Consider the following 14,370-nt stretch of genomic DNA (forward strand, 5'->3'; position numbering starts at 1 on the left):
ATCAGATATCAGAATTTCAGAAGAAACAGGCTCAGTCGAAATAGAAGAAGAATCTGAACTGCCTCAACAAGTGCTCAGAAGATCTTCCAGAATACCCATACCAAAGAAGATGGATGATTATGTGACCTATTGGACTAAAGAAGATTCACAAGAATCAGAGCCATCAATTGTGGAAGAAGCTTTGCAATCCAAAGATTCAGATAAATGGTTTCAAGCAATGTAAGAAGAATTGAAGTCACGCGCGGAAAATAAAATTTCGGAATCAGCTATTCTGCCTCAAGGCAAAAAAGCTATTGATGCTAGGTGGATCTTTAAGATAAAAAGAGACTTACAAGGACAGAAAATGCGCCTCAAAGCTCGACTTGTAGTTAATGGATGTTCACAAGTTAAAGGGTTTGGACTATGAAGAAAGATACTCATCAGTGACACGATACAATTCACTCAGATATTTGTTTAGACTAGGTGCTAAATACGACTCGGACATTGATCATTGTGATGTGGTGACAGCTTTTTTGCAAGGTGATTTGAAAGAAGAAATTTATGTTAAAATTCCCACAGTTTACTACGTGACAGAAACTGCCAAATATGAAGGTATTGAAAGACTCAAGAAAGCAGTGTATGGACTTAAACAGGGATGTCGCTGTTGGAATATCAAACTGGACAAAGTTCTGCTAACTTTAAATTTCAGCAGGTCCACCACTGATCCACATATTTATCACAGAAACCGAGGAAGTGATATATTAATTGTAGCTGTTTATGTAGATGACATGCCGATATTTTGAAGCAATATGCAACAGAAAATTGCATTTAAAGAACAACTAAAGGAACAACTTAAACTAAAGGACCTTGGAGAACTATCCAATTGTCTAGGGATCCGAGTGACAAAGAGATCGGAAGGTTGGACTGTTATGGTTGGATCAGAGTCATTACATAAATCGCATTTTACGAAAGTATAACATGTAATCCAGTATCCACTACGCTTGACAATAACCAAGTAATAAGTCATGGAATGAGCCCAAAAACAGAGAGAGAAAGAGATGCCATGACGAAAGTCCCATATAAAGAAGCCATAGGTAGCTTAATGTATGCACGGCTAAGTACTAGACCAGATCTAGTGTACGCAATTGGTGTTGTGAGTCGGTTTAATAATAACCCTGGAATATCCCACTGGCAAGCTGTAAAGCGAATCCTAACATCTATAAATGGAACTAAAGACTTCAAGCTACAATTTTCCAAAGAAGAACATGACATCACAGGTTACACAGATCCTGACTGGGCTGGGGACATAGGAGATAGAAAATCAACCATTGGTTTTTTATTTATGTTACAAGGTGAAGCAATTTCATGGAATAGTAAAAAACAACCAACAGTAGCTCTCTCGACGACCGAAGCAGAATATATGCCTTTAATTTATGTATGTCAGGAAGCACTTTGGCTGCAACGACTGCAAAGAGAGATATACCCTTTCCCAAAAGAGTGGTCGATAAGATTGTTTTGCGTCAACAAAGATGCAATTGATCTGTCAAAGACAAGTGGATACAAAGGTCGCACTAAACACATTGACACCAGGCATCATTTCATCAGGGAAAAGTTAGATACAGGAGAAATCACAGTGGAACAAATTTCCACAAATGGAATGCTTGCAGATATGATGACAAAGCCACTGCCAAGAACCAGACATCAGCTACTAACACAAGAATTTGGACTCCGAGAATGAAGTTCTGAGAGACATCGCTTCTAGTGGGGATGTTGGAATTTAGAATCTATGCCTCTGCTACATATTTATCTTTGCCGCAGTTGCTACGGACGCTTTTATAGACGTTCCTATTAACATGGTTGTGTTTCGCATACCCTTGTGTTACATTTTTTTTTGTGCGTCTGCAATAAAAGCGTTTATGTTCACTTTCATACCGTATCATCGTGTTTATTTCAAGTTCAATAACAACAATTTCTTATTATGGTAATGTATTGTGTTTGAAGAATCTTTTTCTTATTCAGTCCAAACTGTAACGACGCGATTGCTGCGTGTCTAGTAATATTACTTTTATGTATGTATTTCTTTATTTTGATCCAATATGAACTGATTACAATTTTTTTCCTGTCTTCTGGATAAGTAGAGCCCTGCTACTCAAGTTACATATTATAGCCTGGTATTATTATCTACACAAATTTTTCTACATTTAGTCGGGAGAACAATGTTACATAATGTATTGCTATTGCAGTACATAGGTTAAGAAATTTACGGTTTATGACACGGTCTTCAGATCTGAGATTCACATATTTACGACATGTGACTCAGTCTAAGATCTGAGATTCATATATTTTTAGAAACAGGCGTCTTCCATCATACAAGTGTAATAAATCTAGAGACTCATCTACTGAATAAACATAATTATTTAGGAGCCATAATTTTAATATCTTTTTTTAGATCTGTAATGGACGATTTGGAGGCAGGATGGATTCAATTCAGTAGTTTTATGCGTGCAAAGTGAGGGCTTTTCTCATAAAATGAGGATCTATGAGAGAGATTGTGGGATTTGTCTCTACCTCAAGTGTTGTGATCATCTGTTTCTTTATTAAGTGTTTTGTTACTTTTTACTTCCGTAATGATTATCTCCAGTATATACAAATATCAACAATGGGTACGGTATTTTAAATTGTTTGAACAAATTTCTAAGGTTTCCCTGGCACATATTTCCCATAATTCTAAGTGCCTTCTGTAGGATAATTATCCCATGCATCTATCCCATGTAGTGGAACTCCAGCGTAATTACAATTGACGTGCCTTGTAATTGTATGCGCTGTCACAAGATCAAAGCAAAATAAATATTCAGCAATAGCACAACAGCGCAAAAGACTTATTATATTGCTGTCTCGAAGGATTGAAAGAATATGTAATATCATTGATTATATAAGTTGTTTCATATATTGTAATATGTCATTAACAGGGCTTTAGAAAACTTGACAGCTGCTGGAGCAAACGTTAAGGGAAATGACTTTTAAGTCGTAAGCGGCGTACGTATTTTTCCTTGAGGTGTATTGTTTTCCCCTTTTGAAAGTTGCGCTTCGAACGTCACGCCTGCTGTTAAGGAACGGAAATACATCTGCCAAGATGGCGTCAGAAATTTTTAGTTTGTAAGCTGTGTGATGAATATATGTAATGTTAAGCTAGACATATCAAAATTGGTTCTGGTTCATTTGTACGTGTGTATAGCGCAAATATAATGTTTTGACATTCTGTTCGAGTGCTACTTGTGCGAGGGATATGATGTTTTGTTCAATATAAATGCGGCATTCGGAAGCCATCGTCGTGATGATTGTACGTTTTCAACATATATTGTGAATACTAAAGCCGTAAATATCTTTTTGTGATTTACGTTTTTTGTATACCACAATGAATGATGTGATATATAACACCAGTTACAGAATAACATTCCTTTTCGGCAGGTTTCAATGCTGCCACCGCTGGAACCCCACAGCCCTGTATTCTGTAATGCAATCATTTACAGGTAAACAAAACTCAGTGCTGTTTTATCAAAGTTGGACCTTGTCAAATATAACTTTCATGAAAATAAATCGCGTTAGCATTTTTCGTTTTATAATTAGAGATTACGGAGGAAGTGTAGCCTTTGTGGTTTTTAAGTCAGTTGTAGACTTTGATGTGACGTGCAATGATTGGTTGTATATACAGGCAAACTGTATGTATTGTCGCGACAGAGTACAATGCTGGGCTAAAGTTACGTATTGCCCTCCCTCCTCCCCTTCACTCGTAAGATTGATTGTCGCGACAGACTAATCTGTAGTGAAGCTGGAGATCTAGGTTAGGTAGGAAGGTGACCATTTGGTTGTGAGTTGGCGAAGACAGCGAACTTGAAAGGTGCAAATGTGTTTGTGGTAGCGAGGACTACTGTTAACGTCCAGCATATGGTGAGAAATGTGATAGGATCTTATGTGTATCTTCTACCCATTGCTATCATTTTCAGTTAGTGTTGGTTCAACCCTGTTCGTTCCAACAATGTCTGTAACTCTCTGGACAACTACATATTTTTGCACTGTTTGTTTACTGCACAGTATTTCCTAATGACTATTATTGATCCACATTTTTGGCCACTGCTGAGGCCCTGTTTCCATGCTCCAGTAACACAAGGAAAAAGCAATTCTACAAAGAATATTTCTATAATTTCATTGATTACCAGTACGCATATCAAAAAGTGCAGTGCTTCTTTCAAAATTATATTTGCAGATCCCCCTCCCCACAACTCATTACTTATTACTTGGTTTATGTAAAGTTTTGTTTTTGTCAGGGATCTTCCTGCCACATACTGGTTGACAGTTCTTTAGTGTGCCACAGAGTGATTGCTTCACATGTTTATTTCCATACTTGTGTCAATTTGATGCCATGTTACTAATGATTCTACTGTTGGGCAGATTCAGTGATAAGTGCTAATTATGAGCATCTTCTGGAATTGTCACTGCTGATAGTTCCTGCAGATTGTATGATTTTTGTGATACACAACAACAAAATTAGTTTCACAAATCATGTGAACACTCAAGGAATGTGCAGGACTAGGTTTCCTGAAGAGTGTATTGTTGAATGGTAATTGAACTAAATTTACACATCCAATTCACATGTGACCATAGGTCAGCTGATGAATTTTATAAGATATGAGTGGTCAGCCAGACTGTCACTTGACAAAGCCTATTGTTAAATGGTATTTGTGTGTGCAACATGTTAAGGAGTTTACTGTTCAATGCTGGTCAAAAATGATAATTTTCTGAACACGTAAATGGTTTGATGCAAATTGAGTGTTCTGTACATGATGTTTAAGTGTATTCACAAGAAATCTGACTGTAGGTGCCAAATTGTTTAGTTTTGACAGAGTATTTAAATTTTTTTATGTAGTTCAATTAGGCCTAGATGTTGAATGGAACATTTACAAAAGTGTTGTTGCATAGTCCATATCAATTCAGACAGGCTAGGAAAAAATCTTACCTTCATAGTCTCGGATGTTACTGAATTTTGCATTTGTTAACATGAAGGACTAAGTGAGGAACACACTTTTTTTTATTTCTCCAAAAAAATATCTGCTCTAAGATACAGCCCTCCAAAGATGACACTGCGCATACTATTTTGAAGATGCAAATTTTGGAAAAAATTTTAAAATGCTGTCACTGTTGAGCAGTTCTAGATATTTTGTTGCGGATTTTTTATTTGAAAGATAATTGCTTTATGAGTACAAATAAATGCTCCAATTGGAGTTAGCTGTCAAAGTTCTTTTACTACGTCATTCTGAACTCTCTTTATAATTTATGGACTTTTGAAATTTTTGCCATACATAAAACATGTTTTATTACCACATTATCACATAACAGGGTCATAAAAAAAACCTAGCCTTATTTAACGTAATTTTAGTTTTGAAAGATGAGTAAGAAACTCATTTTTGAAGCATTTTAAATGGTTCCAAAGTGTGTGTGAAAGGTCCAAAAGACTTCAAAGTTTCAATTTATACAATTTCTGTGCAATGTGTCTTGTATTTAAATTAGCCAGTCAATGAACTAAAAATGTGTTCCACTGCTTCCTTTGATATAGAGTGATGCCTTCCTGTTGAACCAATAGGAACTGGAGCACTTAGAATCTTCAAAACATTGTGAACAGGAAGTGAGCACTGATGGTTTTGTTGCTGTCCTTCAGCTGGAAACATATAACTAGCAGCTGGTCCATGTGGTAGAATAAAGTTCACTACAATTTCGTTTAACTCGTAACTGGTGTCTATAAACTCTGCAATCCACCAGTCACAGTCATACATACATGCTACAAACATCTCCCTTCTCAGGTTATCCTGCTATTTCTGAGGTGTTGGCCAAATGAATGAAATTTCTTCTTTCTTGTTCTTTAAAGTTCATGCAATATGAGTTCCCCCATCACTTTGAGTCCCAAAATGTGTCTTCTGAATTCCCTTCACAGGAGTAGTTTGTTTGGACCATTCTTCTTTTTTTCTGCTCACGGAATCCTTTATTTCATCTTTGGACGAAAGAATTAGGGCTGTGGATGTGTAATGTTTCATGAATCTCGTAAAATTCTCAGCATTCTGAATTGCAACAGTATTTGGTTTGGAAAGATTGTTTTGTTGCATGGTGCTTCACTAGGCCTCCTACACCATCACAAGACCCCTTCCCATGACCAGTAGCACTATCTACCTGGTCAGTTCGCACAAGCGACTTACTCGATTCATACAGCTGCTAACGGTTTTTAAAATGACTAGGAGCACCATCAGAAATGATGATCTTCTCTGCCCCTGTTTCAAAATGAAGAATTTTGCACATTGCTAACAAAGTGTGTGCTTAGTCATGTCCTGTGTCATCACTTATAACTGCAACAGTTGTGATCTTGTTCTGAAAATATCTTTCTCCTGTAAAATTCTGAAAATATATCACTCCTGTAAGAATTGAAACCTGGTCATTACTTCAATGATGTCCTTGTGCTTCTTGTGGTAGAACTACAGACCAGTTCTCAGCAAACTCACAGTATAGCACTAAACATAGTTCTTCAGCCTGTACACACCCTTCCACTTCTGCAATGTGGTGTTGCAATTTCTTCAGATGCTGGTGTTTTACTGCTTTTACTGACCATTTACCAAGTTCATCAATGAACTGTCAAAGGCAACATTTTTCTTGCAGAGTTCTCTGCTACATCTTCTACATCTACATCCATACTCCGCAAGCCACCTGACGGTGTGTGGCGGAGGGTACCTTGAGTACCTCTATCGGTTCTCCCTTCTATTCCAGTCTCGTATTGTTCGTGGAAAGAAGGATTGTCGGTATGCCTCTGTGTGGGCTCTAATCTCTCTGATTTTATCCTCATGGTCTCTTCGCGAGATATACGTAGGAGGGAGCAATATACTGCTTGACTCTTCAGTGAAGGTATGTTCTCGAAACTTTAATAAAAGCCCGTACCGAGCTACTGAGCGTCTCTCCTGCAGAGTCTTCCACTGGAGTTTATCTATCATCTCCGTAACGCTTTCGCGATTACTAAATGATCCTGTAACGAAGCGCGCTGCTCTACGTTGGATCTTCTCTATATCTTCTATCAACCCTATCTGGTACGGATCCCACACTGCTGAGCAGTATTCAAGCAGTGGGCGAACAAGCGTACTGTAACCTACTTCCTTTGTTTTCGGATTGCATTTCCTTAGGATTCTTCCAATGAATCTCAATCTGGCATCTGCTTTACCGACGATCAACATTATATGATCATTCCATTTTAAATCACTCCTAATGCGTACTCCCAGATAATTTATGGTATTAACTGCTTGCAGTTGCTGACCTGCTATTTTGTAGCTAAATGATAAAGGATCTATCTTTCTGTGTATTCGCAGCACATTACACTTGTCTACATTGAGATTCAATTGCCATTCCCTGCACCATGCGTCAATTCACTGCAGATCCTCCTGCATTTCAGTACAATTTTCCATTGTTACAACCTCTCGATACACCACAGCATCATCTGCAAAAAGCCTCAGTGAACTTCCGATGTCATCCACAAGGTCATTTATGTATATTGTGAATAGCAACGGTCCTATGACACTCCCCTGCGCCACGCCTGAAATCACTCTTACTTCGGAAGACTTCTCTCCATTGAGAATGACATGCTGCGTCCTGTTATCTAGAAACTCCTCAATCCAATCACACAATTGGCCTGATAGTCCATATGCTCTTACTTTGTTCATTAAACGACTGTGGGGAACTGTATCGAACGCCTTGCGGAAGTCAAGAAACACGGCATCTACCTGTGAACCCGTGTCTATGGCCCTCTGAGTCTCGTGGACGAATAGCGGGGGCTGGGTTTCACATGACCGTCTTTTTCGAAACCCATGCTGATTCCTACAGAGTAGATTTCTAGTCTCCAGAAAAGTCATTATACTCGAACACAATACGTGTTCCAAAATTCTACAACTGATCGACGTTAGAGATATAGGTCTATAGTTCTGCACATCTGCTCGACGTCCCTTCTTGAAAACGGGGATGACCTGTGCCCTTTTCCAATCCTTTGGAACGCTACGCTCTTCTAGAGACCTACGGTACACCGCTGCAAGAAGGGGGGCAAGTTCCTTCGCGTACTCTGTGTAAAATTGAACTGGTATCCCATCAGGTCCAGAGGCCTTTACTCTTTTGAGCGATTTTAATTGTTTCTCTATCCCTCTGTCGTCTATTTCGATATCTACCATTTTGTCATCTGTGCGACAATCTAGAGAAGGAACTACAGTGCAATCTTCCTCTGTGAAACAACTTTGGAAAAAGACATTTAGTATTTCGGCCTTTAGTCTGTCATCCTCTGTTTCAGTACCATTTTGGTCACAGAGTGTCTGGACATTTTGTTTTGATCCACCTACCGCTTTGACATAAGACCAAAATTTCTTAGGATTTTCTGCCAAGTCAGTACATAGAACTTTACTTTCGAATTCATTGAACGCCTCTCGCATAGCCCTCCTCACACTACATTTCGCTTCGCGTAATTTTTGTTTGTCTGCAAGGCTTTGGCTATGTTTATGTTTGCTGTGAAGTTCCCTTTGCTTCCGCAGCAGTTTTCTAACTTGGTTGTTGTACCACGGTGGCTCTTTTCCATCTCTTACGATCTTGTTTGGCACATACTCATCTAACGCATTATGTACGACGGTTTTGAACTTTGTCCACTGATCCTCAACACTATCTGTACTTGAGACAAAACTTTTGTGTTGAGCCAACAGGTGCTCTGAAATCTGCTTTTTTGTCACTTTTGCTAAAAAGAAAAATCTTCCTACCCTTTTTAATATTTCTATTTACGGCTGAAATCATTGATGCAGTAACCGCTTTATGATCGCTGATTCCCTGTTCTGCGTTAACTTTCTCAAATAGTTCGGGTCTGTTTGTCACCAGAAGGTCTAATATGTTATCGCCACGAGTCGGTTCTCTGTTTAACTGCTCAAGGTAGTTTTCAGATAAAGCACTTAAAAAAATTTCACTGGATTCTTTGTCCCTGCCACCCGTTATGAACGTCTGAGTTTCCCAGTCTATATCCGGCAAATTAAAATCTCCACCCGGAACTATAACATGGTGGGGAAATCTACTTGAAATATTTTCCAAATTATCCTTCAGGTGCTCAGCCACAACAGCTGCTGAGCCAGGGGGCCTATAGAGACATCCAATTACCATGTCTGAGCCTGCTTTAACCGTGACCTTCACCCAAATCATTTCACATTTCGGATCTCTGTCAATTTCCTTCGATACTATTGCACTTCTTATCGCTATAAACACGCCTCCCCCTTCACTGTCCAGCCTGTCTCTGCGGTATACATTCCAATCTGAGTTTAGGATTTCATTACTATTTACGTCTGGTTTCAGCCAACTTTCTGTCCCTAGTACTATATGAGCGTTGTGACCGTTTATTAATGAGAGCAGTTCTGGGACCTTTCTGTCTTCCAGTCCAAGTGTCTGTAAAGACAGTCCTCCCTTTCCACGGCTGTTACCACATTCTTGAAACCAACGAGTCTCTCACTTTATGTCACAGACTACTAATGTAAAGTTGTATAGGTGCTCTTATAAATTGCAAAAGTTTCTTTAATACTGGCGAGTCATGTACCTCTTCACTTACACAACTTTTTGACCTTTAGCTGTTACAGTTATAGTGTCTTTTTTTTTTGTTGGCACTCTGGCAAGAATAGTCCCATTTATCTTCCAGATTAAATGACTGCACTATTTGAACTTGAGCTGCTTCTACAGGATGACCATAATAGGGATCTGGTCTTCCAAAAACTCATTTTTCAAACCTCATTTCTTGCTTTGTCTACCATTTACTTTGATACTGATTGAATGTGGTTCAAAATTGTTTTCTTTGAAAATGTCTCTGGAATAATAGTTCAAACTTGCACCTTTTCACTGCAGGATGCACAGTATTCAACAGCTGAATTTGTATTTGTGAAAAATTCCTGGCAAGAGGTGCAAGAGTGCTTTGGTTCATTTTCTAAGATGGAATTTCTGCTTTGAAGAGTGTGGTCAGTTTTGTTGTAGTGTATTCATCCATAGCTTTAGTAATTTCTCTGCACTTTCTTGATGCATAGAGCTTGTGACTCGACTTCACTGACCACAGTTTCTTAACATGACTAACACCTACCTCTGTAGTTGACTGATTCGGGGTATGTAATTCTTCTTCTGTCAATGCAAAATCTGCATCACCTGCACCTTGGGATGCTTCACCTTTTTCAGGTACTGTTGTCGTAGTTATTCTGTCAAAACACTTAGAACACAAAAAGTCGTCACTGGGAACATCTTCACTTTGAAACGGAGTCTTCAAATGAGAACACTTATTCCCAACCTGAACAAAGTATGTTTTTCTTCTTTTTTGTATCACTCTTTTATGGATATGCAAATAGTCAACACACTTCAGTCTCCTGTGACCTCAGTCAGAAGACATTTCAAACAGTCCTTTTCACAAAACACTCTGCAACTATGTCAACTGGCAAATTCCTCATGAAAAACACAGAACTCACTGGATGGTCTCAGAATTCTTATAAGCCTCTTCATTGAACAAATTAGAAGTCAGTACAGAAACCTGCAATGAACAACCACGATAAAGAAACTACAACAAAGTGTAAGAAATATCTGTAACAAAGACACTAGAAATAAACATTGTAACAAAGAAATGAGTAAGAAACAACTTCAGTGAAGAAATACATTAGGCTACTCTTAAAAAAAATTATAATAAAACCTGCCCAACTGGGAAGGTATCCTTTATAGAGAATGTAGTACTAAATGGTACTAATCAACAGAAAAAAAATCTAACTTTTCTTGATTGGCACTTTTGAAACAAATTTTTTTCTGTAAATTATAAAAAGAATTCAAAAGGCGACAGTAAAAGAACTTTGACAGATATGTCCAAACTGAGGATACCATAAATTCGCATCTCCAAAATGGTGTTCGCAGAGTCATCTTTGGAGGCCTGTATCTCAGGCTAAATTCAATAACATCCGAGACTAAAAAGGTAACACTCCTGCCTGAAGTGGTACGGATTATGCCTGTTGTATTGCTATTCAAAACAACTTTGTACTTATCAAGTGTTGCATAATGTATAAACTCTCTGCTACAGTGTGTATTTTGCACTTCATCAACTTTTGAACTATTACCTGAGTTTGGGTTGGCTCCAAGAAATGCTGCTGTTGGTTCGGAGCCAGTCAACATATTAACTGGCTTCATTTCATGTAGCTTTTAAATTGACAACACAAATTTCAGTTACACGCTGTGTAAATTGGGATTTTAAAGTGTATGTTAATGTTTATCTTCACATTTTCATTTTACAGTATACTTTTGGTTACTGTGAAATACCTATAACTGTCTAATTTGAATCACACCGTTTCTCGAAATTTATTAATGTTCACCATATCTCCAGAATTTTTTTTATGTATATTGTTAAATAGCTTGCCCATAGGTAAGAAATTGTTTATATATGAAGTCTTCACAGGTTGTCAGCTGAGTAGCATTGTCGTCTCGTAGCAACGTTTCAATGGAATGTCTCTCAATCATCTTCAGTCGAAGTGTCAGGATGTCGTAGGTCGCGGGCTTATATCTCTGCTGGACGTGTCCCCACCACCACTGGCCGATCCAGGCACATCGACCGATTCCACGGGCGTGTGATTGGCCAGCCGCGGGAAGTGGAGAGTGGTCCAGCTGAGATATAAGCCTGCGACCGACGATATCCCAACACTTCGCCTGAAGATGATGTAGATGCATTCCATCGAAACGTTGCTACGAGGCGACAGTGCTACTCGGCTGACAACCCGTGAAACTTCATATATGAAATTCGCCGAGAAAGCCTGCGCTCGCATATAAGAAATTGTTTCTTCATATGCACATATCTCTCAGAACTGTATTGTACACGAAACAGTGTGTGTGTGTGTGTATATGGAGGGGGGGGGGGGTTTATATACTCTCATCAGGATTGTGTATGGCATTGCGACCAAATTTCTTGTGGTGAGAGGGACAAAAATAATTGTGGCATTTTTCTTGTACTATTCTCATCAGTGAGTAATCTTTATCTAGCATACTTTGATTGCATACCATTGTTCGCCTGTGTGGTTTATCTCCAGTGTTTAGATAATATGTGATGCACTTGAATGTTGCATGATGCTCTGCAGAAATTTACTCAAGGTGGAGGGTATGAGAGGTGAGGCAAGATTCAAAATGCCTTTTTTATATACTGTATTTAGTAAGTTTTCATGTCGAAGAGCTTTGGACAAAACACGTTTATCAGAGTTAAGTGTGAATCAGAGGAAGGCGATTTTGATTAATAGATGTCTCAATTTTTTGCGTGAATAATACCATCTCCTCTTTAGATGGTAGTGTATCTCCTCTGTTAGAAGCTAGTGGAAAAGGGTAACACAAATCACAAGATTGTGGACTGTAGGTCTTGTTCCATTAGAGTATTTTTTCCTTCAGTGTTGTTTTAGCTTGATGCTGTTCTGTGAAGCACTGTGAGAAAAACCTTGCTGTTTTAGTCTTTGGTATACTGTTGGCTAGTTGACTAAAAGATGTAGCGCAACTGTTATAGTAATCAAATTCCATGTAATGAACATCATTTAATAATGCTGTGGAATATGTATGCCCTACCTCTTACATGCTTTTCAAAACTGTGAGTTGTTAGCTGTGCATATGTATTGTGTGTGCACACTAAGAAGGCTATTGGTGAGGTGGTTAACAGGACTACTTAATCTGATTGAAACAAAAAGACATCAGACTATTTTAAATGGATTTCTGGCCACTGCTACTTGAACTAGCATATAATTCTCTTTAGGTCATCAACACGTTCAAGAGCAGAAATATATGTGTAATTGACTTCCTAATCACATTTATCAACATGTTAGATTAAGTAAACACAGCGTTGTCTGCTGTTTGGAGTTGATAGCAGTTCGAGATGGGTCAATACCGATTACTAGCATCCAACAGGAAAAGGGTTCACAAAACAGCTGTCCAATGCCATTGACATCCATCTGTTATAGAATCTTAGAACATATTCTGAGCTCGTACAAAATGAAGTATATTGAACAGAATGACCTTCATGCCAATCAGCACAGTCTGGAAATATCTGTGGTGTGAAACACAACTTGCACTTTTCTCACATGACATCCTGAATACCGTGGATCAAGGCAAGTCTTGGCTCCTGATAGACCTTTGACTCTCCTCCACATTTGCCCTTATTGTCAGGCGTATCATTGTGTGGGATATAAAGTGAAGCCTGTCGCTGGATTGAGGCTCTCTTGATAGGGAGGATATAGTATGTTGTCTTGGGTGGAGAGTCATCATCAGCTGTAGAAGTAAATTAAGCGTGCCCTAGGGTAGTGTGTCAAGACCCTTGCTGTTCATACTGAATGATTGTGTAGACAAAGTGAATGCGGCCAGACCTTGGTCAGATTCCAAAATGGTGTGAAGATTGGCAGCTTGCTTTTGATGTTTAGTAATCTAAAATTATGCATTTCACAAAAAGAAAGAAAGAAAAATATACGATTCCTATGAATATAAAATCAATGAGTCACATTTGCAATCTGTAGACTCCTACAAATGAGTCGCGATAACAGTTTGTAGGGATATGAAATGGAATGATCACATAGATTCAGTTCTAAGCAATTCTGATAGCAGACTTCAGTTCAGTGGCATCCAAAGGACTAAAAGGGGATATTGAATGAATATAAAGAAGGGCAGCATGAATGGCCACAAGTTTGTTTGGCACCGAACAAGCATCACTGAAATTATGAAAAACCTGAATTGGCAGACCTCTGAAGAAAGGTGCTAACTATCCTGTGGAAACATACATGGTCTGCCACGGTAGCTGCATGGTCAGTGCGGGAGATTGCTAACTGAAGGTGCCCAGGCTTGATTCCGGGCTGGGTCAGAGAATTCTCTGCTCAGGAACTGGATGTTGTGTTTTCCCACATTCGTATCATAATAATTAACATTCCACTATTGAGATAGCTGTATAGGCACGTCCCAAAAACCAGTAAATTAAAAAAAATATGTAAGTGCAAAGTTTCAAAAACCAGTTTTGATTGAAGAAACCAGAATATTCTACAACCCCCTACGTGTCACTCTGAAATGGAACTGCTGATGGCAAAGAGATTAGTGTGGTTTGGGATATGTACAATGTGGATTGCTGATAGTTTAAATATTTACACACTTACAAAAGTTGAAAGTTTATGCCAAAATTTTTGCAGCCACGATAACTACGTGAACCACAAGAATAAAAAAAAAAAATGGACTTCTACCAGTGGAGGTACGAATATCTCAACAAATTGATTGAACTGAAAAATACAGAACTGTTCATTAATTTAGAGATGAAATGTCGCCAAA

The 14,370-nt window shown here is 38.5% G+C and overlaps 1 protein-coding gene across 2 annotated transcripts in view; it reads left to right on the top strand.

Annotated features, from left to right (window-relative positions):
• The first annotated feature begins 3,136 nt into the window (after window positions 1-3,136).
• Window positions 3,137-14,370, top strand: part of LOC124622127 (zinc finger protein 732-like) — a 44,775-nt gene continuing 33,541 nt past the window's right edge. The window contains exons 1-2 of one of the 2 annotated variants that reach the window (XM_047147743.1): window positions 3,137-3,354; window positions 3,448-3,509. In XM_047147743.1, the coding sequence (XP_047003699.1) occupies window positions 3,494-3,509 (16 nt within the window). In that variant the 5' untranslated portion in view covers window positions 3,137-3,354; window positions 3,448-3,493. The remainder of the gene's footprint in view (window positions 3,355-3,447; window positions 3,510-14,370) is intronic. The other variant, XM_047147741.1, reaches the window with a different exon arrangement.

The sequence above is a fragment of the Schistocerca americana genome, chromosome 7, assembly GCF_021461395.2.
Source record: "Schistocerca americana isolate TAMUIC-IGC-003095 chromosome 7, iqSchAmer2.1, whole genome shotgun sequence".
NCBI lineage: Eukaryota > Metazoa > Arthropoda > Insecta > Orthoptera > Acrididae > Schistocerca > Schistocerca americana.